We start from the raw sequence: 26,460 nt of genomic DNA, 5'->3' as shown, positions 1-26,460 counted from the left end.
TTTGTACGCAACACTGACATATCCCCTTTACAAGAAACTCAATGGCATGTAAGATATGTATAACAAATACAGTATATACAAAGTCTCAGACAGTAAATGACTTATGCTTTAATTCGTATGATTTCTCTTACCACATGTAAGGAATTCTTGTCTGACACCAACCACAGGTTGCCCCTGCAAAGATTTGGGGTAGGCACACTTTGTTTCTCTCACTGTTACATTTCTTTCTTTTATCCACCGGAACATCCACAGTATATTACAGTCACATAAAAAATATTCAGTTTGAAATTCTCTGTAATAAAGCAATTAGATTTATAAAAACTGCAATGAACACACAAAAGAACAGTTCTTATATAGATTCTTTCAATCAGTCCTTACAAGGAATGGTTCCAGTACACATTTTGGTCCTCACAAAAAAAAAAAAAAACAGATTTTGTGTACAATGTGAATCATTCTATTAGGAATTGTAATATATGCATTTCCCAGAACACATAGGTCAGTCTCTTCTTCAGAAGTGACCTATTTGACTTCACAGCTCAAATATCACATCAGGAATATTCATTCTACGACCTGCATGCAGTCCTCAAGCCAAACTGTTCAGTAGCTCAAGTGTTGCATGCATGCCAAAGTCAAACAGCACAAGTCAGCAATTTCATATCTGTAGCCATATAAAGGGGAGGGCAGGAAGCATATCCCTCTCCTCTGCTGCTGTTCCCACCTTTCCCCATGACCTAATGGTTCTCAGATTTAAGATGTCAATAGGTAGCAGAAGCAGCAACATGGAGAAGATGCACTTCCTGCCTGTTCCCCCTCCCACCCCAACTGTTATTCACATTTTACAGCCAGCATTATTGTTATATTGGCCACTGCAAGGGATAGGAAGGAGGGGGATAAAAACAAAGGGGTGAAACAGGAGAAACAAGGGGGAAGTGCTAGAAGAAAGAAAAGGGGAACAGAAGCAGCAGAAAGCACTGCTGCAGGGATGGAGAGTCTTGACTAGGCACTGAGAGGAAAAGTTGGGGCCCTACACTTCAGCAACCACACGGATATCAAAATCTGACACAGAAATGGTTAAACAGGAGAAATTAAAACTAAAGATGAGAAATGGATAATTGCAGCACAGGGCAGTAGATTATGGACAAAATGGTTCACATCCAGCATGGAAAATACTAGTAAAACAAGAAATTCTGATTCTGTAACACAAAACTGGAAATGGCTACACATCTCATATTACTGGTTATGGCATGTTGATGTCAGAAATCCTTTATACAGAAAGACAAATAAAGGTGGCATGGCTTATCCACTAGAAATTGTGTGAACACTAACAACGATGTACACAAAAACACAGAGATCACAACCATGACAGAAGTTGTAATCATCTGGAACATTCAATTCCAACCAACAAACAGCTTGATGCTAGAATACTGGACATTGTGGTAAAGGAGAAAAAAGAACATCATAGAAGTGTCACTACCAAGCGATTGTTCTGAACAATGTATAAGAACATAAGAAAATGCTATACTGGGTCAGACCAAGGGTCCATCAAGCCCAGCATCCTGTTTCCAACAGTGGCCAATCCAGGCCATAAGAACCTGGCAAGTACCCAAAAACGAAGTCTATTCCATGTAACCATTGCTAATGGCAGTGGCTATTCTCTAAGTGAACTTAATAGCAGGTAATGGACTTCTCCTCCAAGAACTTATCCAATCCTTTTTTAAACACAGCTATACTAACTGCACGAACCACATTCTCTGGCAACAAATTCCAGAGTTTAATTGTGCGTTGAGTAAAAAAGAACTTTCTCCGATTAGTTTTAAATGTGCAGACCAGCGATACATCAAGAACAGCATCCTGTTTCCAACAGTTGCCAATTCAGGCCATAAGAACCTGCCAACTACCCAATGCTTCACTAACATTTTTGTAGGTTTCCTAATGAATTACTGAAATAGAAAAAGTGAATACCCATTCGCACAACATGGGGCTTGAACCCATGACCCTGAGATTAAGAGTCTCATGCTCTACCGACTGAGCTAGTCAGGCTTGGAGAACAGCAGTATGAAACACAGTATGAAACACAGAAGATAATACCTTGGAATTACCTTTGATAAAGAACTTAATTTCAAAGCTCACATCAAAAATCTAATTAAAGAAGGTTTTTATAAACTTCAAGTTCTAAGAAAATTGAAACCGTTACTACATCCTCCTGACTTTAGAACAGTACTACAAGCCTTAATTTGTGCAAAATTGGACTATTGCAACTCCATCTTAATAGATTGGCTGCTTCCACAATTAAACTGCTTCAACTGCTTCAAAATGCTGCCGCTAGATCCCTATCAAATTGCAGAAAATTTGAACACATCTCTCCAACTTTGCACCAATTACATTGGCTTCCCATCGTTTTTAGATCACAATATAAGATATTTATGCTTATTCATAAAGCACTGTACAATGATGACTCATCTTGGTTACAAAACCCACTATATCATTGTATTTCTACTAGAAATTTTCATTCTACAGACACTGGTTTACTCTCTATTCCCTACAGCAAAAAAATTCTCAAAACAGCTACTATAAATCGGGCCCCCTCTATAATTGGTCCTACTCTATGGAACTCCCTACCATCGCCACTAAGGACTGACCCTTCCACATCTAGCTTTAGAAAAAACCTTAAAACATGGATTTTTATCAAAGCTTTCCCCCAATAAACTCGATAGATTTCATCCCCTTATATACGGTTTGTTCCTTTTATTCTCGATGAGATACTGAATTTTGGTTTGATAATGATAGGTTATTATTTTATATAGTTCTATATTAATCTATTGATAATTATTAGTTTTTTGGGGGGGGGGGTTTGTTTCTTATTCCACACGCTGTTTTTGAACTGTTATACTGTATTAGGTCTTCAATAATATTTGTTGACAATTTGTTTCAATGTAAACCGATGTGATATTTTGAAATGAATGTCGGTATAAAAAAAGCAAATAAATAAATAAATATGCTTACCTCTTAACAGGGGTTCTTCATAGAAATTAGGACAAATCAGCCACACAAGTGAGGTGACATCACCCAAAGTGGAATGTGTTCTCGCCAAGCTCAGACAGACCAAAAAGTTACAGCCATGTCCTCAGTTACATCGGACAGCAGCGCAGGACATTTTACTTGCAGCATTACCTACAGGACCCCCAGTCAATAAAGGACAAGTCCATCCACCGCCTGGCAATCTAGCATCTAAAGCCATGCTCCAAATCTCTCAGGCTCGAAGCTCTTTCTTCTCAGATTTAGAGTCCATGGAGACAGGGGGCAAACAACAGACTACTTCCCCACCTGCTTCACCCCCTTCAACTTATCTGTGTGTATATTCGTTTGTCAAGTCCGTATCGATGTCCCAACAGGGCCTTGTTTCGAATCCTCGATTCTTCATCAGGGGACAAGATGTTTTGGTCCGGTGGTTGCTAATGTTCGGCTTTTCCTCAACTTTTAATCCGCCATCAATATGGTCGCCATTTTGATACGGACTTGACAAACGAATACACACACAGATAAGTTGAAGGGAAGTTACCCCATACAATAGCGTCTTGTTAATATTTGAAAAGATTATGTGTCGGCGTTTTTGGGAATAGTTCGGCATCTTGAGAAAAAGACTTTATACAAAAACCCAATCGGGTAGATAGAGCTTAAAAAAAAGAATTTTTATCTCACAATACTCACTATAAACTTACACACGCTAAAAAATAAAAAAATAACTTACGGGTTGGAGGAGGTTGGTTTATGATTAGAATTGCTGTACATTGCTGGATGCAGTGATATAGCGAAATTGTATGAAACCTTCCTCTTCTTTCCTAATAATTGTTTGTGGTGAAAATCCAGCTCTCCATTCCATTGAGAAATTCAGACTTAATCAATTGTTTAGAGAGAGTCTTTTTTTGAAGATATTTAGAGATAATAATATGGTATAATTGGCTCATTAGAGGTGATATCTTGTTTATTTGTTCATGGTATTTATATCCCTCGAAAATACACTCATGCATCATTTTTGTGCAGCTCCAATGTGGCATGCTGGGCAAAGGCCCTGAGCTTTGAGTTTATTTCTGTTGGTGCCATGGCTTGTGCGCGTAAAATACAGTTGTGCGCTCCGGTGTGCGTCAAAGTTGTGCACGTAGGTTTGGTGTGTGCTCAGGGAGATGTGCGCGCTGTTGTGCGCTCAGGTCGAAGTTATGCGCCTGGCACAGTAAGCGAGTGGCTATGCAACGTTGTGCACACAAGGTATTTGTGCGCACGTATTGAAATGGCAGACAGAGCGGCGAACAGAGCAAAATGGTGACGGTGACTACGGGGACAATATGGCGACCACCTCGGAGGGTTCTCCATGTGGGAGGACCCTCGGATCTGACAGAGGTCTAGCCCTGCTAGGGCAGATCAACCCGGTGGCGCTGGTTCCGGCTGGTGACCTGTGCAGCTCCTCGAGCTTCGGAGACCGGAGACTTTTAAATAGATTTTTACCTTACCTTGTCTCGGTGCTTCCCGGTCTTGTTCCGGGCGGTCTCCGGCTGCGGGGGGAAGAGGGAAAATACCTTCACCACCGTGCTCAAGGTTGCACCTGCTGCCTCTCAGCCTCACCTGATGTAGAGGGCTAGGTCCCCGTCGAGGGTCGGCCGCCGGACCAAGGCTTACCTCCGAGGGATCGCGGAAATCACCTCAGGAAATCTCAACTGGGGGAGGGACACAATGGGTGTCACCGCAGGAGAGCGGGGCTCGTCTGTAGAGGTAAGATTCCTTCTTATTTTTGGTTTTCTTTGGTAAAATTACTCTAACGCTGTGCGAGCGTGCATAGAGTCCTTAACTGCTATGGAGACGGAAAATACTGAAGAGCTACACTTCCTGCAGGGGTATATGTACTAGGGCTGACGTCAGATTGAAATCTGATCCGTCTCCAACTGCTATCAGGAGTACACTATACCCATTGGTCCTGAGTCCATCTGCTACACGCTAGGAAATGTATTGATTTTGTTCTTATTTATTTTGTTTCAATTGTCCTTATAATTCGATGTCCAATGCTTTTGTTGTGATGTATATCACTTTGAGAGGTTTATTGTAATCTGTATGATGCTTCATAAATGTTCTTAAATAAATAAATAAATAAATAAATAAATAAATAAATAAAATAAATAAGGTCCCAGGGGGATACTTTATGCCTGCAATTAGAGCATAATTTAAAACTGTATTTTTTAATCTCATCTGGAACTTTTTCAGGGATCCCAATAAGAAAAGAAAATATTTTAACTACCTTTTTTTTTTGCAGCTCAAAAGAAAAATTGAAGTAAAATACTGAAAAAACTAATAAGTTAAAATAAAAGCCATCAAAAAAAAACAAAACAAACAACAAACAGCAGCAGCAACTGAGAAGAGAGCAAACACACATATCATTTGCTATGGCAGAAGGTAAGACTAAAGAAGCTTGTGTGGTGGCAGCTATCTGGGAACTCCCATGCATGCTCAGAAAGATTTTTTGGACTTTCTGAGCTCTGAGAAAGCACATTTCATGTTGGTGCCATTGGATGATGTCACTCCACTTGTGTGACTGCATTTGTCCTACTTGCCTACGGTAAACATCAGGAACCAAGAGATGTAATCAGAGATCAACAAAACAAAACAGAAATATACAAAAATATACAACATATCTTGGCTTAAAGAGTCATGCCTGCCTTGAAATTCACAAAACAAATCAATTTGAAGACATTACTCCATGAGAAATTAAGAGGCACACAAGAGAACCTGATATAATAAGACAGGAGTAAAAAATATGCACTGTAATTCAGCATACATTTTCTTAATGCACTTACTAAAAATTTAACTCCTAGTGCTGTAAGCTAATATGCAAATGCATCAGGAATTTTAAGAAATGTGTAGACCTAAAAAATGTCACAAAAAGTGAACAGCATACATAAATCATGTTTAATGCGCACAATAAAAAATACATAAAAATACAATGCAATTGTACTGTTCCCAATGTTATACTGTATTTGTATCATAATGTATATAACTGTTAATATCTGTTATTATAATCCTTACTATTCTTCCCCCCCCCATGTACCATTTTGTTAAGTTACGAATATTTGTTTGATGTAAAACGCCCTCCAAGCGTATGTTTTTTGTTACACTGTAAACCAAGGTGATATCCCTGATGAACGTCGGTATATAAAATTTTTAAATAAAAAATAAATAAATAAAAACAATGATTTATGCTTATAAAACATGATTTTTTCGCACAAATCATGATCTAAAAGCACAAAATATGGTTTATGTTCACAATGTTTTGCATACGTAAATCACAGTTAATGTATACAAAACATGATTTAGGAGCATAAATTATGGTTTATGTGCATTGTGTGCAGAAAACATATTTTGCTAGCACATAAAAGCTGTGCACAAATAACATATATTAGGAGCATAAAAGTTGCACTTCTAATGCATATTTCATGTGTATAAATTTTAGGGGCATAAATCAAGTGCTACAAACAATGCACACAATGTTTTATGCATGTAAACGCTGAATGCTAGACCCCTACCATCATGAACTCCAGCTTCAACCAAACAGACTAATACTAACCCTAGAAACTTTACTCCATTTCTGACCAAAAGTTAAAATTTCTAACAATAAAAAGATAAAGGTTAAACCTGTGCAACTCTCTGCAGTGGGGAGTAATAGCTAATGCCTTGATAAATATGGGATTTGCATGGAGGAGGAGCTAATTTGTGCACAGTTTTGCTCACATTTGTGCGCACATTTTTCGTGCCCAAGTGTGTGCCACAGAATCTGAATATTTTTGTATTGCTAGTATTTTCCATGCTGGCTGTGAACCATTTTGTCTGTAGTATGTCCTGTGCTGCAGTTATTTATTTCTCATATTTAGGTTTAAATTCTCCAAGGACAAGCATGGCAGTTCTCACAAAAAGGAAATCCCTAGCTACAGTTTGCCCCAAATGAAAAAAGGGAAACAAAACAAGTGCTAATGGGCACAACAATTGTTTTTGTTGGCAACAAGTCTTTTTAATTTAATTTAATTTTTATTATAAGGGGCAACCTGGAACAAAAACAAAGAGCACTAAGAGGGAGCAGAGTTGGGTTCTGCACATCACTGAACAGACTGACCGAACCTAGTGGCACATCAGAGTTCCTATCCCAACAGTAGTGCAATGTGAAGGTGTGGAGAAAACTCCATATTGTAGTTTTGCAGATCTCCATGGAGATCAGTCTTAAGTGGGCTACCAAAGTTTCCATTGCTCTGACACTATGAGCCTTGACATGAACCAGCAGATCCAGGCCTACCTAGGCATAACAAAAGATGATGCAATGTTCTAGCCAACTGGATAAAGTCTGTTTGGCAATAGCAATGCCAAGTTTGTTGGTGTCAAAAGAAACAAAAAGATGGGCTTTCTATGGGCTTCCATCTGCTGCTCCAGGGAGAAGGCCAAAGCTCTCTTGCCCTCCAAACTGTGTTCTTGTTCACCTGGGCGAACATGTGACCTGGGAAAAAAACGGAAGGACGACTGACAGGTTACTGGTTAAGATGGAATTCCAACACCACCTCAGGCAAAAACTTAGGATGGGTATGCAAAACCATCCTATCATGATAAAACTTAATACAAGTTGTATAAGTTACTAGAACCTGGAGCTCACTGACTCTGCAAGCTGAAGTCACCACTACCGTACTAGAATAATGACCTTCCACTTCAGGTTCTTTAGGTTACAAGAGTGCAGTGGCTCAAAGGGAGTTTTCATTGCCTAGGTCAGTACCATGCGGAGGTCCCAAAATAAAGCAGGAGGCCTGATAGGAGACTTCAAATGAAGCAGGCCCTGCATGAATCGCTAATCTGCTTATCCATGACTGGACAAATAATTATAATCAATGAAACAAAATCAAATGAATCAATAACTATATACGGTTGATGCACCACCTGAACATGACAACGAAAGAAAAACCAAAAACAAAAAACCTACATGAGGATACTAGAAGGGATGGAAAAAAAAAAAACTGTGGGGTCCTATGACAAATGATTCCTGCCCCAAATCAGGACTGGAAATCTGAAAAAGGTAGGAGAGTGAAAATCCACAACCAGTGGGCTCTGTCAAAAAGAAGAGACTAAAGGGGTCCCCTGCATAGATGTGTGGCATAATGGAACTGGGGAACGTTTTGGGGAAGGAAGAGTCTTTTCCAAAGGAATGGGCTCCAACCTTAACCAGGGTGAAACCAGGCTGCTGGTGCTAACCTTTAAAAAGGAGATAGAGCAGTTTTTAAACTAAAACAATAGAAAAAGCTGACAGTCACCTAACAGCACATAGTTTGAAGGTAGGTATGTTTGAAGGATACTAATGAAGCAGGAGAGTTATGGCATCAAAACAGAGATTCCAATAAAAGCAAAGTAGTCCATATGCCTATAAGTAAAGAATCACCTGAACTAAAAGATTCCAAATTATCATTGTCAACTGAAAAGCAGGCTGTTAATACAAATGAAAAACATACTTTGAAATGTCTGTATGACTTCTAGCATTGTGGGGTTGAGGGACCACTTGTGCGGTTGAAAAGTGTGACTCAGCTTGTCTGCCAACGCATTGTCCACTCCCGGCAAGTAGGTGGCCCTGAGGTACATCGAGTGGGAAAGGGCTTCCGCCCATATCTGTGCAGCTTCCTGACACAGGAGGTAGGAGCCCCTTCCCCCTTGCTTGTTGATGTACCACATGGCCACCTGGTTGTCTGTTTGAATCAGGATGACCTGGTTGGAAAGGTGATCCTGAAAAGTCCTGCGAGCACATCTGATTGCACGAAGCTCCAGGAAATTGATTTGGTGTTTGGCGTCCTCTGGAGACCAAATGCCCTGAGTTTGCAAGTTTGCAACATGTGCACCCCAGCTGAGGTTGGAGGCATCTGTTGTCAAGGTTATTTGAGAGTCTAGAGCCTGAAATGTAAGGCCTTGAAGCAGATTGGATTGGTTTATCCACCAAGCCAGCGAGAAATGGAGCTGGTTGATGATGTGGACAATGGTGGACATTGGCTGAGAAGACTGAATCCACTGCGATTTTAGAGTCCACTGCATTACTCTCATGGCCAGGCAGGCCAAGGGAGTGACATGCACAGAGGAGGCCATATGACCCAGTAAGACCAGAAAATGACATGCAGTTGAGTGTTGTCGAGACTGCAGTCGATGGGCCAGAGAAGCGAGAGTGAAAGCTCGATCCTGAGGTAGGAAGGCTTTCGCTTTTAGAGTGTCCAAGTCGGCCCCTATGAACGATAGGGTTTGAGAGGGAACTAGCCTGGATTTTGGATAGTTTATGAGAAACCCTAGGGAGATCAGGGTATGGCACGTGAGATGTAGAGACATCAGTGCAGCTTGCTGAGTAGAAGCCCTGATCAACCAATCGTTGAGATAGGGGTAGACGTGGACACTGACTCCTGAGAAAGGCAGCTACCACTACGAGGCACTTGGTGAAGACTCGTGGGGCAGATGCTAGGTCAAATGGTAACACTCAATATTGGAAGTGTTTTGGCCTACTAGGAACCGCAGGAATCTGTGATGTGACGGAGTAATTGAAATATGTATGTAGGCATCCTGGAGGTCTAGAGAGCAGAGCCAGTCTTCCCTTTGGAGAAGGGGAAGAAGAGAACCCAAGATCACCATCTTGAACTTTTCTCTTTTTAGATATTTGTTTAAGGTGCGAAGATCCAGTATTGGGCGAATACCACCTGACTTTTTTGGTATCAGGAAATACCAGGAATAGAACCCCTGCCCCTGTTGGAAGAGGGGCACTGGCTCTATTGCTCGGGACTGGAGGAGGAGGGAGACCTCCTGCTCCAGGAGTGATGAGTGGTTGGATATTCCCCACGTCAGCCGAGGTGGGGAATCCGGTGGAACAGAGAGAAAGTTGAGGTGGTAACCTTGGGTTATTAGAGCGAGTACCCACTGATCTGTGGTAACTGTATGCCATGGTTTGGAGAAGTGGCACAACCGGCTTCCGACAGGAATGGTCGGAAGCGGAGGCTGGGAACTGCTCTCTAGGAAGGAGTCAAAAGCCAGACGCTGTACCTGGCTGGGGGCCTGGCTGTGACTTCTGTACTTAAGGTTGCTTGGATTGGCCTTTTTGGTAAGGCTTAGAAGCTGGACACCGAGGGATAGAATCTCCTTTGCTGGTAGAATTGTCTCTTGGAATCTCTCCTAAAACATCTTTTGGAAGAGGATGAGAGATCAGAAGGCAGTAAGGAGAGCTGGTGCAGAGTCTCCTGGTGGTCCTTGAGCTGCAACACTGCTTCTTGAATCCGAAAAGATCATCCCCAGAACAGGGCAAGTCAGCTAACCTGTCCTGTACTTCTGGTCTGAAGACTTTAGCCAGGCCCATCTTCTCGCACTAATTCCTGCCGCCAAAACTCTGGAGGCGGTGTCGAAGATGTCATATGCCGACCGTACGTCATGTTTGCCAACATCTAGACCCTTTTGTGCTAGGGCATGAAGTTGGTCCTGGAATTGCAGAGGTAAGGCTTCAGCAAATTCCTGAATCTTCGTAAACAGGGTCCTATTGTACTGGGTCATGTATAATTGATAGGAAACAATGCGAGAGATGAGCATTGACCCATGAAATACTCGCCTTCCAAATGCATCCAGAAATTTCTGTTCCTTTCCTGGGGGAATGGAAGAGTGGGGTTTGGAGCATCGTGCCCTCTTCTGGGCTGACTCCACAACTACTGAATGATGATCTAGTAGAGCTCTCTGGAAGCCAGGGGCTGGCTGAACTAGATAGGTGGCATCTGCCTTACGGTTGACAGGTGCCACAGAGCCAGGGTGCTCCCAATTTCTCTCTAAAAGGTCCAAGAGGATGTCATGAATAGGGATAGACATGATCTCCTTAGGAGCATCAAGAAATTGGAGAAGTTCTAACATCTGATGCCTAGAGTCCTCTTCGGTCTGAAGCTGGAATGGAACTGTTTCAGACATTTCTTTAACAAAGTTGATAAAGGACAAGTCCTCTGGAGGAGAACACTTCCTTTCATCAGGAAGAGAGGGCTGTGAAGACAGATCATCTGTATCCTGGGACGAATCATCGGTCCAGGGATTGTATGGCTCATCACCAGCTCCCATATGTTCATCAGAAGGGAGTAATGGTGTTATTCCGGAAGGTCCTGGCCTAGGCATCGATGGCCTTGAAGGTGGAATTGAAGGCATCGAAGGCATCAATGGGGGGCATCGACGGAGGCACTGATGGAATTGGTGACATCGATGGATGTGTCTGTGGTAGCACTCCGGAGGGCAGAATGGAGATCGGTGATTCTTCTTCTTCTTCCGATGACAAGGATATTGGTGAGGAAGGAATCGGGGCCATCTGTTCCCTTGGATGCACCGGTGGAAGGGCACCGATAAACTTATCCATTCTTGCCAATAGCGGTGCAAGCACCATGGGTATCGGATCGGTGGGCGGAGCAGGAACCGGCATCAATGGAGGTTTGAACGCCTGGAGTGCTTTACCGATGGCCTCTTGGATCATCTGATCCAATTCCTCACGGAAACCTGGGGCATGGATACCCGGTTCCGGAGTAGGAGGCCGCACTAGCGTAGCCGGAGGGTCCACCGGTGAAGGTGGAATCGCGGATCCCGGCACCTGTCCAGGTGGGGAACGCCTCAGTGACCCAGACACAGAAGAGGATAGGGCTTTTTCTGTTCGTGACTTCTTTGTTGGTGGCTCAGACGACGTCGATGCCGCAGGCTTGCCTGTATCGGTGGCCTGAGCTTTTCGATCGCAATGTCGATGTTTTTCTCGGTCTTTCTCCTGAGGAGGAACAGAGGGGGTCAACACCCGCAGAGTCGTCAAAGCCAGTCGGGCAGAAGCGGTTTCCCGGTGCTGGCGCAAAGTAGACGGTACTGGTTCAGACGATATCAAAGCTATTGATGGAGTTGGGGTTTCTGGCCAAAAGAGAAGTCCCATCTTCTCCAGCCTAGCCTTGTGACCCTTTGGTGTCATTTGGGCACATTTGGTGCAAGTAAGGACATCATGGTCGGACCCCAAACACATTACACAGACCGTGTGAGGGTCAGTGATGGACATCGTTCGAGTGCAGTCAGGGCACCGACAGAAACCCGATGCCATGGACTCGACAAAATTTAGCCGTGGTGTAGTCAATGGCCGATAGGCCGCGAGGGAAAAACTCGACGGGAATCAATCGCAAGCAGGTAAAAAACTTATTGTTCGACCGCGGAGCAAAGATATCGATAAGGGGACCCCTGTGGGGTAAAAGGTTTTTTGACATTTTTGATGAAGTTCCGTGAGGAAAAATTCCTGTCAGGAATCTATGACAAGCTCCTTAACCCGCGTGGCTACTGCTGCGTGGAAAAAAGAAGACTGAAGGGGGACCCCTTCTGGCTGCAGGGTTGGTGCTAAGCTGGGCATGCCCAGTAGGTGCCAGTCAAAGTTCTAGAAACTTTGACAAAAGTGTTCCATGATTGGGCTCCATCTGATGATGTCACCCATATGTGAGGACTACCATCCTGCTTGTCCTGTGAGAAAGAATAAAATCACAGAACATATAGATATACATGATTTAATGGGACAAAGCTAGCATAGATTTAACCAAGGGAAGTCCTGCTTCACAAATCTGCTACATTATTTTTTGAAGGACTGAATAAGCATGTGGATAAAGGTGAACCGGTAGATGTGGTGTATCTGGATTTTCAGGTGTATTTGACAAAGTCCCTCATGAGAGGCTTCTAAGAAAACTAAAAGTCATGGGATACGATGCGATGTCCTTTTGTGGATTGCAAACTGGTTAAAAGACAGGAAACAGTAGGATTAAATGGTCAGTTTTCACAGTGGAAAAAGATAAACAGTGGAGTGCCTCAGGAATCTGTATTTGAATCGGTGCTTTTTAATATATTTATAGAAGATCTGGAAAGTGCTACGGCAAGTGAGGTGATCAAATCTGCAGATGACACAAAATTATTCAGATTAGTTAAATCACAAGCAGATTGTGATAAACTGAAGGAGGACCTTGGAAGGCTGGAAGATTGGGCGTCCATATGGCAGATGAAATTTAATGTGGAGAAGTGCAAATTGATGCATACAGGAAAAAATAATCCATGCTGTAGCTACATGCATTAGATTCCATTTTAGGAAAAAGATCTGGGCGTCTTAGTTGACACTCCATGAAGTTAAGAGGAAGCAAAACAAATCAGAGAAAATTCTTTTTCACTCAATGCACAATTAAGCTCTGGAATTTGTTGCCAGAAGATGTGATTAAGGCAGTTAGTGTAGCTGGGTCTAAAAAAAGGTTGGATAAGTAGCTGGAGGAGAAGTCCATAAACTGCTATTAATCAATAGGGAATAGCTACTGATTGTTGCCGGCATTAGTAGCATGGGATTTATTTATTTGGGTACTTGCCAAGTACTTGTGACCTGGATTGGCCACTGTTGGAGACAGGATTCTGGGCTGCCTGGTCCCTTGGTCTGACTCAGTATGTTATATCTCAATTTCTTATGGCATGCTGCATGTGCCCAGTTAGGCATAATCAAAGCTCTAAAAACTATGACATAAAAGTTCTGGCCCAGGCTCCATCGGATAATGTTACCCACTTGGGGGATTGCCATCCTGCTTGACATCACAGAAGTTGCAATTAATTGGCACAATTATCAGTCTCTCAGCGACTCTCATAAGACACTGTTATAAACTCAGATCTGTCATAATTTTGCCATTAGAAATATTTAGATATTAAAATGATTCAAAGTTGCACTACCATGTAAAAGGTTAAAATTTCAAAATGCATCTTATTATCTTAAAATTAAATGCAAATCACAAATATTTAATCTTTTGGTTCTGTCTTATGTCTACTTTTGTGCACCAATTTAATTCCCATTTATAGTATCCATATTGTTTGCAATCTTTAAATTGTTTTCCTTCTCTTCAAACAGCAGAACTCCTAGAGGCAAGAGAGCAATCACTCCAAAAGAAACGGCAGCTCTAAAGGGGAAATCTTGAAGTCTGTCAGCAGACATATTTAAACCTGACAAGTATTTACTTGTAATCAAATATTTCTTCTGATTTCAAGACAAGTTATGAAGCATAAAAATAGCTGTTGCTGCAAAGTACAATGAAGATAATTCTGAAAGAGGGCAAGAGTTGACTGATCTCAAGAAAAATATATAGAAATAAAGGTCAACAAAAACACATATACATCTGGTAACTTTTACTGAATTAAATTTCTTCATTAGGTTTCAAGAGCTAGGCTCCTTTCATCAGGCTATTTATTCTGTCTTGACCTGATGAAAGGATTGCTGGCTTCCAAAATCCAATTAAGAAATGTATCAATTTAGGCCCGAGCCCCCCCCAAAAAAAAAATAAAAGTATCTTTTTTACTTTATTTTATTTATTTATTTATTTAAGGTTTTTATATACCGGCATTCATGATAAAATCACATCATGCTGGTTTACATTAAAACAGTGGTGCACAGAAAGAAAAAACAAACTGGAACTGTAGTGCGGAAGAAAGCAGTTACAAAAAACAGGGATGCTTAAACTGGGAGAGGAAGGAAAAAGAAAAGGTTAATAGCATTTTAAATATTTACAACGAACAGTTAAATGAGCTGGTTGTGTTATAGAACTTGAAGTTGAATGACATTAGCTGGATCCAGAAGGTAGGTATGTGGTGCTAGATTGCACTTTGTTGGGGGAATTGTTTACCCTGGTGAATGTCTATAGACCCAATATAGATCAGAGGGACTTGATCTTTATTACTATACATTTAAACACAGCAACCGCAATACCGTATCCCATAAAAATATAATACTGTCTTTTAAATGAAGAAAACATCCTCAATTTGTTTAGAGCAATCATACAATTTTGTAAAAAAAAAAGAAAAAAAATACTTTAAGAACATTTTACTTACAAAGACTTCAGTGAGCTCAGATTATCAAATGTTCCTTGTGTTAATGAAGAAAACAAGTTACCGGAAAGATTTCTGGGAAAGCAAAGGCAATAATTAGTGTTAACCTTAACAGTTTGGTCCAGGTAATTTAACATTCTTTCATATCAAGCAACTACAAAAGAAAAATAGCAAGTTTGCTTACTTTAAACAACGTTCTCCATAGACAATAAGGTGACATGGGTTACATCATCCAATGAGATCAAACGGACCCTTTTCTCATAGCTCAATCAGCTTTTGCTCTACTGACCATGAGCTTCTCAGTCGATTTTAGAGCTAAGCAGTCGGCTCTTCAGGGAGGAGGGTGGGTATTAAGCATGGCTAATTCAACTTGCTGTCCATGGAGAACACCGTTTTCGATAAGTAAACTTGCTTTCTCTGTCAACAAGTTGGCCTAAATTAGCTATAAGTGGGGAGTCCCAAGCTAATGGCTGCAGTGGAGCATTTACTGAAATAGCAATTCAAAGCTCACCATGAAGATGACTACTGGATGAATAGGCTACACAAAACTGCTTGTCCAAATTTTCTGTCACTTTTTGATAAATTGTCCAGACAGTAATGAAACATGAAAGTGTGCACCGATGACCAAGTTACAGCTTTGCAGATAAGCCACTAATGCAGCTATAGCTCTCATTTGATGAGCCTTGACAGATCCTGTAATTTGGAGGTCTGCTAGTACATAATGTGCAATACAGTCCACTAGCCAATTGTATAATGTTCGTTTGGCAACTTCTATGCTCAGATGGTTAGGATCATACGAGATGAATAACTGTGAGGCCAGATTATGAGGTTGAGTTCTTTTCTTGTATTAACCTTGTAGGGACCATATAACTGAAACCCTAGCAGAGTTACATTGGCTACCAATTGAACACAGAATTAAATACAAAACCCTATGTATCATTCACAAACTAATTTATGATGAGAAATCAGACTGGTTGAACACAGCATTACGGGTACACACTCCATACAGGAACCTCCGCTCAGCAAATAAAGCACTCCTAACCATTCCATCAGTTAAAACAGCAAGACTGACACAAGTGAGAGAAAGAGCCCTATCACTAGCAGGACCCATAATCTGGAACACAATGCCTCTAGAGATCAGGCTACAAAGTGATCTCAAGACATTCAAGAAAAACATAAAAACATGGCTTTTTAAACAAGCATTTTACAAAGAGACAGGAGAATAGAGAGAAATATTTCAAGAAAAGACAGAAAGGCACCGACATACAGTCATTAGGACTATAAAGTAGATTAGTCTATGAACTCTACACCACAATAAAATATAACTATAATACTATGTGTAATAAAACTACCAGTGTAAGTACCTTGGTACAATTGGTCATGAACTACTTCACTAAATGACTATGTCTAATGATATATTATAACCGAACCTTTGACGGCACCTGTTAGAATGTACTATAGTACACTTTCACCTACATTAAATATGTGCCTACATGTAAACCGTTGCAACGGTATTTAACTTAGCAATGGTATAGAAAATTTTTTAAATAAATAAATAAACCTAATGCTCTTTTACAAAGCTAAGGAATGAAAAGATTTTTCCCCTTTTATGTTCATGTGGTCTTAGAAAGAATGTAGGTAAAACAATGGCTGAATTACTATGAAAAGCAGAAATTACCTTGGATAGGAATTTTTGATTGATAAGGTGCACTACACTATTGTGGAAGAATTGCAGATAAGGTGAGTCATGAACCAAAGCCTGAAGTTCATTGACTCTTCTATCTAAAATGACTAAAACAAGAAATACTACTCACTACTCAAAAGTTGATTTCATAACGTTTTGTCAGAACTATGTTAAGGTTCCATGGAACATGGGGCTCAACCATTGAAAGCTGGATATGCCACAAGCCCTTCATGGATTTTGATACTAAAAGATATATGGAGATTGGCCTATTCACAATATGTAGGTGGTAAGCTTCTCAGCCCCAAGATGAACTTGTACTGATGTGTTACTAAGATCTGAGGAAAGAAGAAAGAAAGAACAAATACTGGAGAAACTCCCACAGCTCACACATGAATGGGTCCAAAGAGCTTTGCTGATGCCAAGTTGACAACAGTTTCAATTTAAATCTATAAACTCTTCTAGTTGAAGGCTTTCTAGCAGATATTGCTAGGTCTTCAACATCCTTGGGTAAGGAAAATGGAACAATCATTGAGCACTCAACATCCAGGCTGTCAGGTTCAGAGAGGGAAGGCTCAGATAAAATGGATGCTCATCTTTCTATGTTAACAAGGACAGAGCTGCATCTATTCAATTGGGGGGGGGGGGCTGATAGTTGCATGAGCTATGTAAACTACACTTATCTGGGCCATGCTGGTACAATAGGTTTCAGACAAGCCCTGTCTTTGAGAAGTTCCTGCACCGTCTTGGCTATCAGTGGAATCAGCAAAAATGTGTATATAAGATCTGCATTCCAGCTGAACAAAAAAGCGTCTTGTTCTATTTAACGTTTTTATATAACGACATTCATTAGAAACATCACATCGGTTTCCATGGCTTTACAGTGAAACTGATGTTAAACTGGGGAGGGGGAGAGGAGAGGAAGGAAATAAGCTGAGGGTAAAGATAGGATTAAGGATTGGATATTATGTACAACCGGAACTGAGACAATATGTAAAATCGGAACGGAGACAACATTATGTACAAGCATTAAGCGAGAGGTTTGGAGGTTATGTACAATCGTTAAAAGTGAGAGGACATTATGTACAATCATTAAAAGACAATATGTACAGTCAAAACTGTGAAACATTATGTGCAATCATTAAGCGTGGGGAGATGGTATGGGGGGAGATTGTCATGAGGGTACGTTGAAAAGTAACATTATTACAGGAATGGAAGTACTAAGGAGGGGATGTTATAGAATGAAATGCTGAGGTAAGGGGGTGTGGAAAATGCTGGGTTCGAAAATTGCAGTTATAGGGGGGAGTGAAATAGGGTGGGGGGGAGGATAGAGGAAGCTAAGGGGTTATGTACCTTGAAGAGATAAGTAGGGTGAGTGGAGGGTGGGAGGTGAAGGAGTTTAAAGTAAGGAGGAGGAATTAAGAATTGCAGAGGGGTAAGGAAAATTCAGAGGTTTATCTGGTAGGGAGTGGGATAGTTGGGGAGGGGGTAGCATAAAGGGGGTGGCATAGAGGGGGAGGTAGGTATCAGGTGTAGGCATGTGTGTGAACAGCCAAGTTTTAAGTTTTTGTCCGGAATTTTTTAGGCACATTTCTAGGCGTATGTTGGTGGGCATGGAGTTCCAAAGTGTACGTCCAGCTAAGGATAGAGAGCATTCTTTGGTGGATGTGAGATGAAAGAGTTTGGGGGAAGGGATGTGAATGGTTGCAAGATAGGGTGTTCTGGTGGGTCTTGTAGTGGAGCGAAGCTGAAGGGTGTCAGTAAACCAGAGCGTATTTGGGTTGTGGATGGCTTTGTGTATGAGAGTGAGTGTCTTAAAATGAATTCTTGAGGCGATGGGGAGCCAATGGAGTTGTTTCAGAATTGGGGTGATATGTTCCTTTCTGCGGGTGCCGGTCAATATGCACGCAGCGGCATTTTGTAGCAGCTGCAAGGAGGCTATAGTGCTTTTAGGAAGACCTAAGAGTAGGGCATTTGAGTGGTCTTGTTTGGATAGGATGAGAGACTGAAGGACTGTTCGATGAGGTGCAGGATTGGCTTAAGTTTTTTGAGTGTGTGGAGCTTGAAGTAACATTCTTTGAGGGTGGAGTTAATGAATTTCTGTAGGTTAAATTGAGTGTCTAGTGTAAAACCTGGGTCTCGTACATTTTGTGAGAAGGCTGGGAGGGATGGGGGTGTGTTGGCGGAAGAAAGTATGGGGTTGAGGTGTTGGGGTGCGACGATCATGAGTTCGGTTTTATTAGTATTTAGTGTTAGGTTGAGTTGTGAGAGCAGGCTGTTGATGGAAGAGAATGCACTTTCCCATTTTTTTAGTGCACTGGATAAGGAGTCTGTGATTGCTATGAGAATTTGCACATCGTCGGCGTATATGAAATGCGGGAGTCCGAGATTTACGAGGAGATGGCAGAGGGGCAAGAGGTAGATGTTAAAAAGTGTGGAGGAAAGGGAGGAGTCTTGCAGTACACCTCATGTTATGCTGATAGGTTTGGATTCGTGATTTCCAATTTTGACTTTGAAATGTCTTTTACTGATGTATGATTTGAACCAGAGGAGTGGGATCCCAGAGATGCCAATTTCAGACAGCCTGTCAATTAGGGTGCGGTGGTTGATAGTGTCAAAGGCTGCAGAGATGTCTAATAGAGCTAAAATGTATGTGTGGCCCTTGTCCATGCCTCTGAGGATGAAGTCGGATAGGGAGGACAAGAGTGTTTCAGTACTGAAATACTTACGGAAGCCGTGTTCTGATGGGAAGAGAAAGTGGTGCTGTTCTAGGTAGTTAGTTGTGTGTTGATGTTTTTTTCAAGAACTTTAGCTAGGAAGGGTAAGTTGGAAATGGGGCGATAGTTAGTTAGATCTGCTGGGTCAAGTTTTGGTTTCTTTATATAGGTTTTACCATGGCTAGTTTGAGTTGGTTAGGTACATTTCCAGTGGTCATTGAATTATTAATGATATTGGCTATGGGTTGGGCAATGGTGTTTGGAATGGATAAGAAGGCTTTGGTGGGGACAGTGTCTGAAAGATGGGTAGAGGATCTTAGTTCTCTTGGAAGAAGGGAACAAAACTTCTCTTCTGTCTTCCTCGACATGAAAAGGTAGATTGAGGGATGTTTCCAAAGACCAAACAATCTTTTAACTGTTAACTGGTGTAGGGATCATTTGTGTAGGCAAAATATCCTGCTGGGGCAATGCACCAGTGTATTGCCGATTCCCGGGAGGTAGGCTGCTTGAAGAACTGCTTGGTGATTGCAAGCCCATTCCCATATCTTTGTTTGTTGACATAAGAACATGGCTACTTCGTTGATGGTTTGAATAAGAAAGCAAATGTTGCTTACCTGTAACAGGTGTTCTCACAGGACAGCAGGATGTTAGTCCTCACATATGGGTGACATCATCAGGATGGAGCCCAATCACGGAAAACTTCTGTCAAAGTTTCCAGGACTTTGACTGGCCCCTACTGGGCATGCCCAGCATGGTACTAACCCTGCAGCCAGCAGGGGACCACCTTCAGTCTTATTTGATAGCTACAGGCAGTGCCGAAAAAATAAAACAACAAAACGTTACGAACCCAACACCGCGGGGCGGCGGGCGGGTTTCGTGAGGACTAACATCCTGCTGTCCTGTGAGAACACCTGTTACAGGTAAGCAACATTTGCTTTCTCACAGGACAAGCAGGATGGTAGTCCTCACATATGGGTGAGTACCGAGCTGAGGATGTCCAAACATGCACCAAATGTACCCAATGGCGTGCAAGAGGCACAACAACTGGGTGGAATTTGGTAGAGGGCATCCTGAACCCCACCGGGCAAGTGGAAGGGTGTTGGTACGTCACGTTGGAAATAGGTTACGCAGGACAGATTGGCCGAAGATGGAATCTTGTCTTCCAGCTTTGTCCAAGCAACAGTGGGCTGCGAAAGTGTGGAGTGAGCTCCAGATGGCAGCCCTGCAAATGTCAGGAAGCGGCACCAATCGTAGGTGTGCTACTGAAGTCGCCATGGCCCTCACAGAGTGTGCTTTAACACGGCCTTGGAATGGAATGCCTGCTTGCTGATAGCAAAAAGATATGCAGTCCGCCAACCAGGAGAAGAGAGTCTGCTTACCCACAGGTTGCCCTAATTTGTTGGGATGGAAAGATACGAATAACTGAGTGCTCTTCCTGTGGGCACCTGTACGGTCTAGGTAGAATGCTAGAGCCCGTTTACAGTCAAGGGTATGCAGAGCCTGTTCCCCTGGGTTGGAGTGAGGCCTGGGAAAGAAGGTGGGTAGTATGATGGATTGATTAATGTGAAACTCCGAAACTACCTTAGGCAAAAACATAGGGTGAATGCAGAGTACCACCCGGTCCTGCAGGAGTTTAGTGTAAGGCGGATAGGTAACTAGGGCCTGTAACTCACTAACCCTGCGAGCTGAAGTGATAGCTAAAAGGAAAATCACTTTCCATGTGAGATATTTTAGGTCACAGGAGTGAAGAGGCTCAAACGGAGGTTTCATGAGCTGACAGAGAACGAGATTAAGGTCCCAAGAAGGGGCTGGAGGACGTAAAAGTGGCTTGATATGGAGCAAACCTTTAAGAAAACGTGTTACAAGGGGTTGGACCAATATAGGGACATCCCCGACACCTTTATGGAAGGAAGCTACCGCACTAACATGCATTCTGATTGAAGAGGTTTTTAAACCTGACTCAGACAAATGCCAGAGATAGTCCAAAAACCTTGGGATTGGACAGGAAAAGGGATCAAGGGACTGCGAAGTGCACCATGATGTGTACCTTTTCCATTTATAGGAGTAAGATTTCCTTGTGGAAGGCTTTCGCGAAGCAATCAGGACACGAGAAACCGAATCTGAAAGGTTAAGTGGCTGAAGGATTAGCCTTTCAACATCCATGCCGTCAGGGACAAGGCCTGAAGATTGGGATGGCGTAGACATCCGTCGTTCTGAGTGATCAGAAGCGGGTCCTTTCCCAAGGGAATGTGCATGCGGATGGAGAGATCCTGGAGTATTGGAAACCACACTTGGCGTGGCCAGTGAGGTGCTATCAGGATCATGGTTCCCTTGTCCTGACGGAGCTTCACGAGAGTCTTCGAGACAAGAGGAAGTGGAGGGAATGCATAAAGCAGACTGGTTGTCCACGAGAGGGAGAATACATCTCTGGGCTGAGAGCGCTCGCTCCGAATGAGGGAGCAGTAATTGTCTACTTTGTGGTTCTGAGGGGGACGCAAAGAGATCTATTTGGGGATAACCTCATTGCTGGAAGAGAAAGGTTGCTACCGAGGAATTGAGCGACCACTCGTGCGGTTGGAAGACACGACTCAGTTTGTCTGCCAAGACATTGTGCACTCCCGGCCCTGAGGTACATCGAGTGGGAGAGTGCTTCCACCCAAATCTGTGCAGCTTCCTGACACAGAAGGAAGGAACCTGTGCCTCCCTGTTTGTTGATGTACCACATGGCCACCTGATTGTCCGTCTAAATTAGGATGACGTGATTTGATAGGTAATCCTGAAAAGCTCTGAGAACATATCGCATTGCTCGAAGCTCCAGGAAATTTATCTGGTGTTTGGCTTCCTCTGGAGACCAAGATCCTTGTGTCTGTAGATCGTTCACAAGAGCTCCCCAGCCGAGGTTGGAAGCATCGGTGGTGAGAATGAGTTGAGGATCTGGTAGATGAAAGGGCAGTTCCTGGAGGAGATTGTTCTGATCTTTCCACCAGGCGAGAGACAGACGGAGTGCATCAGTGATGTGGACAATGATTGACAGAGGCTGAGTCGCTTGAATCCATTGTGACCTCAGAGTCCAATGCATGACTCTCATGGCCAGGCGGGCCATTGGAGAGAGATGGACTGAGGACGCCATGTGTCCGAGAAGGACAAGGAATTGCTGAGCCGTTGCTGTATACTGAGACTGCAACTGGTGAGTGAGAGGCACGAGGGTTTGCACTCGTTGTTGAGGTAGAAAGGCTTTTGCCTGTAAGGTGTCCAAGTCTGCCCCAATGAAAGACAAGGTTTGAGATGGGGCTAAATAGGATTTCTCGTAATTGACGAGAAATCCTAGAGAGATTAGAGTGTGTAGGGTCAAATCCAGGGACGACCGAGCGGCTTGCTGGGATGGGGCCCTGATTAACCAGTCATCTAAATAGGGGTAGACGTGAACACCTTCTTTCCTGAGAAAAGCTGCGACAACTACGAGACATTTGGTAAAGACTCGTGGTGCCGATGCTAGGCCGAATGGAAGCACCCGGTATTGATAGTGCCTTGGGCCTACTAAAAACCGGAGGTACTTGCGATAAGCTGGAGCTATTGCAATGTGGGTGTATGTGTCCTGGAGGTCCAGAGAGCAGAGCCAGTCTCCTCTTTGTAGAAGAGGTAGAAGTGAGCCCAAGGTTACCATTTTGAACTTTTCCCGCTGGAGGTACTTGTTGAGGGCACGTAGGTCCAGAATTGGACGTAGCCCCCCGGATTTTTGGGGGATCAAAAAGTACCGGGAATAGAACCCTAGGCCTTGTTGTGAAAGAGGAACGGGTTCTATTGCTCTTAACTGGAGAAGAAGGGAAACCTCCTGCTCCAGAAGGACAGAGTGGTCGATTACTCTTCACGCTTGTAGAGGTGCGGAGTCTGGTGGAACAGCAAGAAAAAAATTCAGATGGTAACCCTGAGCAATGATTGCGAGCATCCATTGGTCGGTTGTGATTATTTGCCATATTCCATGAAAGTGGCATAATCGGCCTCCCACTGGTATGCTTGGCAGAGGGATCAGGCTGCTGCTCTCCAAGTGAAAGTCAAAAACCTGAAGCAGGCCCCGGCTGGGGAGCTGCTTGTGGCTTTTGCTTCCGGGGCTGGTGAGGCTGAGATTTCTGATAAGGCTGTTACGCTTGGGCTCCGGTAAGGAGGCGTGAACACCACCCAGCAGGGTGGCTCCAGGTGGAGAGAGACAGGAAGCTAGAAACAGTGTCTGGTTCCAGGCTGGGTCAAGGCAGGCAGCAATAAGCAGTGTCTAGTTCAGGCTGGGTCAGAGCAGGCGGCAAGGAGCAGAGTCTAAGTTCAGGCTGGGTCAGGGCAGGCGGCAATGAGCAGAGTCTAAGTTCAGGCTGGGTCAGGGCAGGCGGCAATGAGCAGAGTCTAAGTTCAGGCTGGGTCAGGGCAGGCGGCAATGAGCAGAGTCTAAGTTCAGGCTGGGTCAGGGCACAGTAAGCAGGGCAAGGCAGGTCAGAAGGCCCGTAGGCCACACACACACAGAAGGCCCATAGGCCACACACCATAAGCGGGGCAAGGCAGGTCAGAAGGCCCGTAGGCCACACACACACAGAAGGCCCGTAGGCCACACACCATAAGCGGGGCAAGGCAGGTCAGAAGGCCCGTAGGCTCCACACACACAGACAGAAGGCCCGTAGGCCAGGTGAGAACAACGAGGAAGGAGGCCCGAAGGCCGCGCAGGGCAAGGCAAGGAAAGGCCCGAAGGCCGCGCAAGGCTAGAGCAGGGAGCCCAGGTGAGCTCGATGCCGAAGCACCGAGGCAACTGTCAGGCAGGGTTATAAGGACACACCCAGAGCACAGAGTGGACAGATAAGATGGACTGGGCCTGTCCGGAAAGCCAGCACTAGAGGGACCCCTGGTGGTGAGGCGGTTGCACTGCAGCCAAAACTGTAACAAAGGCCTCGTAACTCGGGACCTTGGTGGTGGGGGATAGTACTTCCTTGGACGGAAGAATGACTTCTTAGAGTCCTTCTTGAAGGGCTGTCTAGAAGGGAAGTCAGACAGCTGTTTGAGGGTCTCATGATGGTCCTTTAACTCAGCCACAATTTGCTGAATCTGTTCACCGACTAGATTATCTCCTATACAGGGCAGGTCAGAGAGCCTGTCTTGTACTTCTGGGCGAAGGTCAGAAGACTTGAGCCAGGCCCAGCGTCTTGCCGAAATGGCAGTTGCAGACACTCTAGTGGAGGTGTCGAAGATATCGTAAGCTGTTCGTATCTCATGCTTCCCTGCCTCAAAGCCCTTGTTGACAAGGGTTTGAAGACGTTCTTGGAATTGGTCAGGCAGGGTTTCAGAGAAGTCCTGTATTTGCTTGAAAATGACCCTATTGTATTGGGTCATGTACAGCTGGTAAGAAGCAATTCTGGAGATGAGCATGGCCCCTTGGAACACTCGTTGACCAGTATTGTCTAGGAACTTGTGTTCCTTGACAGGAGGGGTAGAGAAGTGTGGCTTCGTCCTTTTCGCTTTCTTTTGAGCTGATTCTACCACAAATGAGTGGTGGTCAAGCTGAGATTTTTGAAAGCCCAGGGCTGACTGTACTAGATAAGTAGTGTCAGCTTTTCTGTGTACTGGGGCAATAGATCCAGGATTTTCCCAGTTCTTTTTGAGGAGGTCAAGAAGAACTTGATGAATGGGAATAGAAGTGATCACTTTAGGGGCATCTAGGAATTGGAGAAGCTCCATCACCTGGTGCCTATCATCTTGCTCCGTCTGAAGCTGAAAAGGGACCAATTCCGACATTTCCTTCACAAAGTTAATGAAAGAGAGGTCCTCTGGAGGAGAACGCTTTCTACTTTCAGTAGGAGAAGGAGATGAAGGTAAATCATTGGTGTCTGTGGAAGTATCATCACCCCAGGTGTCATAAGGATCAGCAGGCTGACCTGTAGGACGAGAAGGGAGTTGGATACCCGAAGGGCCCGGCTGAGGCTCCGAGAAAATCAAAGGAATCGCCGGGGGCATCGGTGCCGGCATCGAAGGCATCAATGGCGCATCGCCCCCGATGAATGAATCGGTGGCGAGGGACGACATGGCATCGATGGCTGAGGAAATACCCCCGAAGGAGGAATGCGGAACGGTGTTTCTCCTCCCGATGAAGCAGTCATCGGGGAGCGTACCGGAGCCGTCAGAGACCCGGGAATCACCGGTGGAAGGGCTGTCATGAGCGCCTCTATCCGGGATAGCAGCGGTGCCAGCGCTGCTGGAATCGGATCGATGACCGGTTCCACTCTCGGTGCCGGTGTCGGAGGGACCTGGAGTCGTTGCACTACCTTGTCAATGGCCTCCTGGACCAGCCGGTCCAGTTCTTCCCGGAGACCTGGGGCAATCAGCTCCAGCTCCGTGACGGAAGAGGGAGGCTGAGGCACAGTCAGAGGGACCACCTTTACAGGCGGAATTGAGACTCCCAAACCCCGATCGGGTAAGGGTGGCCTCGATGTCCCGGTCGCAGGATTGGTCGGTGCCGCTCCTGGACGGGGCTTCTTCGACGGTGGCTCGGATGATGATTTTGCTCCCTCGACGGTCCGAGACTTACAATGCCGATGGCGATACTTCTCCCTACGATCCTCTCGATCCTGAGGGGGAGAAACGGGAGTCGATGGCCGTGAAGACGTCGATGGCGGGCGGTCACCGGACAGTTGTCGATGGTGGTGCGACTTCGACGGTGCCGGTTCCGATGACATCGATGCGATGGACGGTGTTGGGGTGTGAGCACGGAAAAGGAGTCCCATCTTCTCCATTCTGGCCTTGCGACCTTTCGGTGTCATAAGGGCACATTTGGTGCAAGTCAGGACATCGTGCTCATGACCTAAACACATTACACAGACTCCATGAGGGTCTGTGATAGACATGGTACGAGTACAGTCCGGGCACAAACGAAAACCCGACTCCATGGCCACAGAAAAATCGAGCCGCGGTACGGTCGATGGCCAGTAGGCCGCGAGGGCCAAACTCGACGGTAATCGACGAAAAACGGTGAAAAACTTACCGGAGTACCGCGGCTTGAGAAAAGTTAGAGGAGGGACCCCTGAGGGGCGAAGCAATTTTAATTAAGTCCGTGAGGAAAATTCCTGTCAGGAATCTCTTCAGAGCTCCTAAACCGCGAGGCTACTGCTGCCCGGA

The 26,460-nt window shown here is 44.2% G+C and overlaps 1 protein-coding gene and 1 non-coding gene across 4 annotated transcripts in view; both read right to left on the bottom strand.

Annotated features, from left to right (window-relative positions):
• ADGRA3 (adhesion G protein-coupled receptor A3) overlaps positions 1-26,460 on the bottom strand; it is a 462,035-nt gene that overhangs the window by 274,910 nt on the left and 160,665 nt on the right. For all 3 annotated transcript variants that reach the window (XM_029590300.1, XM_029590282.1, XM_029590290.1), the window contains exons 5-6: positions 14,920-14,991; positions 132-292 (exon numbers count right to left, since the gene is read on the bottom strand). In XM_029590300.1, the coding sequence (XP_029446160.1) occupies positions 132-292; positions 14,920-14,991 (233 nt within the window). The remainder of the gene's footprint in view (positions 1-131; positions 293-14,919; positions 14,992-26,460) is intronic.
• On the bottom strand, positions 1,968-2,040 carry TRNAK-CUU. Its single transcript has one exon. It is a non-coding gene; the product is annotated as a tRNA-Lys (tRNA).

This window comes from Rhinatrema bivittatum, chromosome 1 (genome assembly GCF_901001135.1).
Source record: "Rhinatrema bivittatum chromosome 1, aRhiBiv1.1, whole genome shotgun sequence".
Classification (NCBI taxonomy): Eukaryota; Metazoa; Chordata; class Amphibia; order Gymnophiona; family Rhinatrematidae; genus Rhinatrema; species Rhinatrema bivittatum.
Note: the sequence above shows the minus strand (reverse complement) of the source record. Positions and strands in the feature narration are given on the sequence as shown.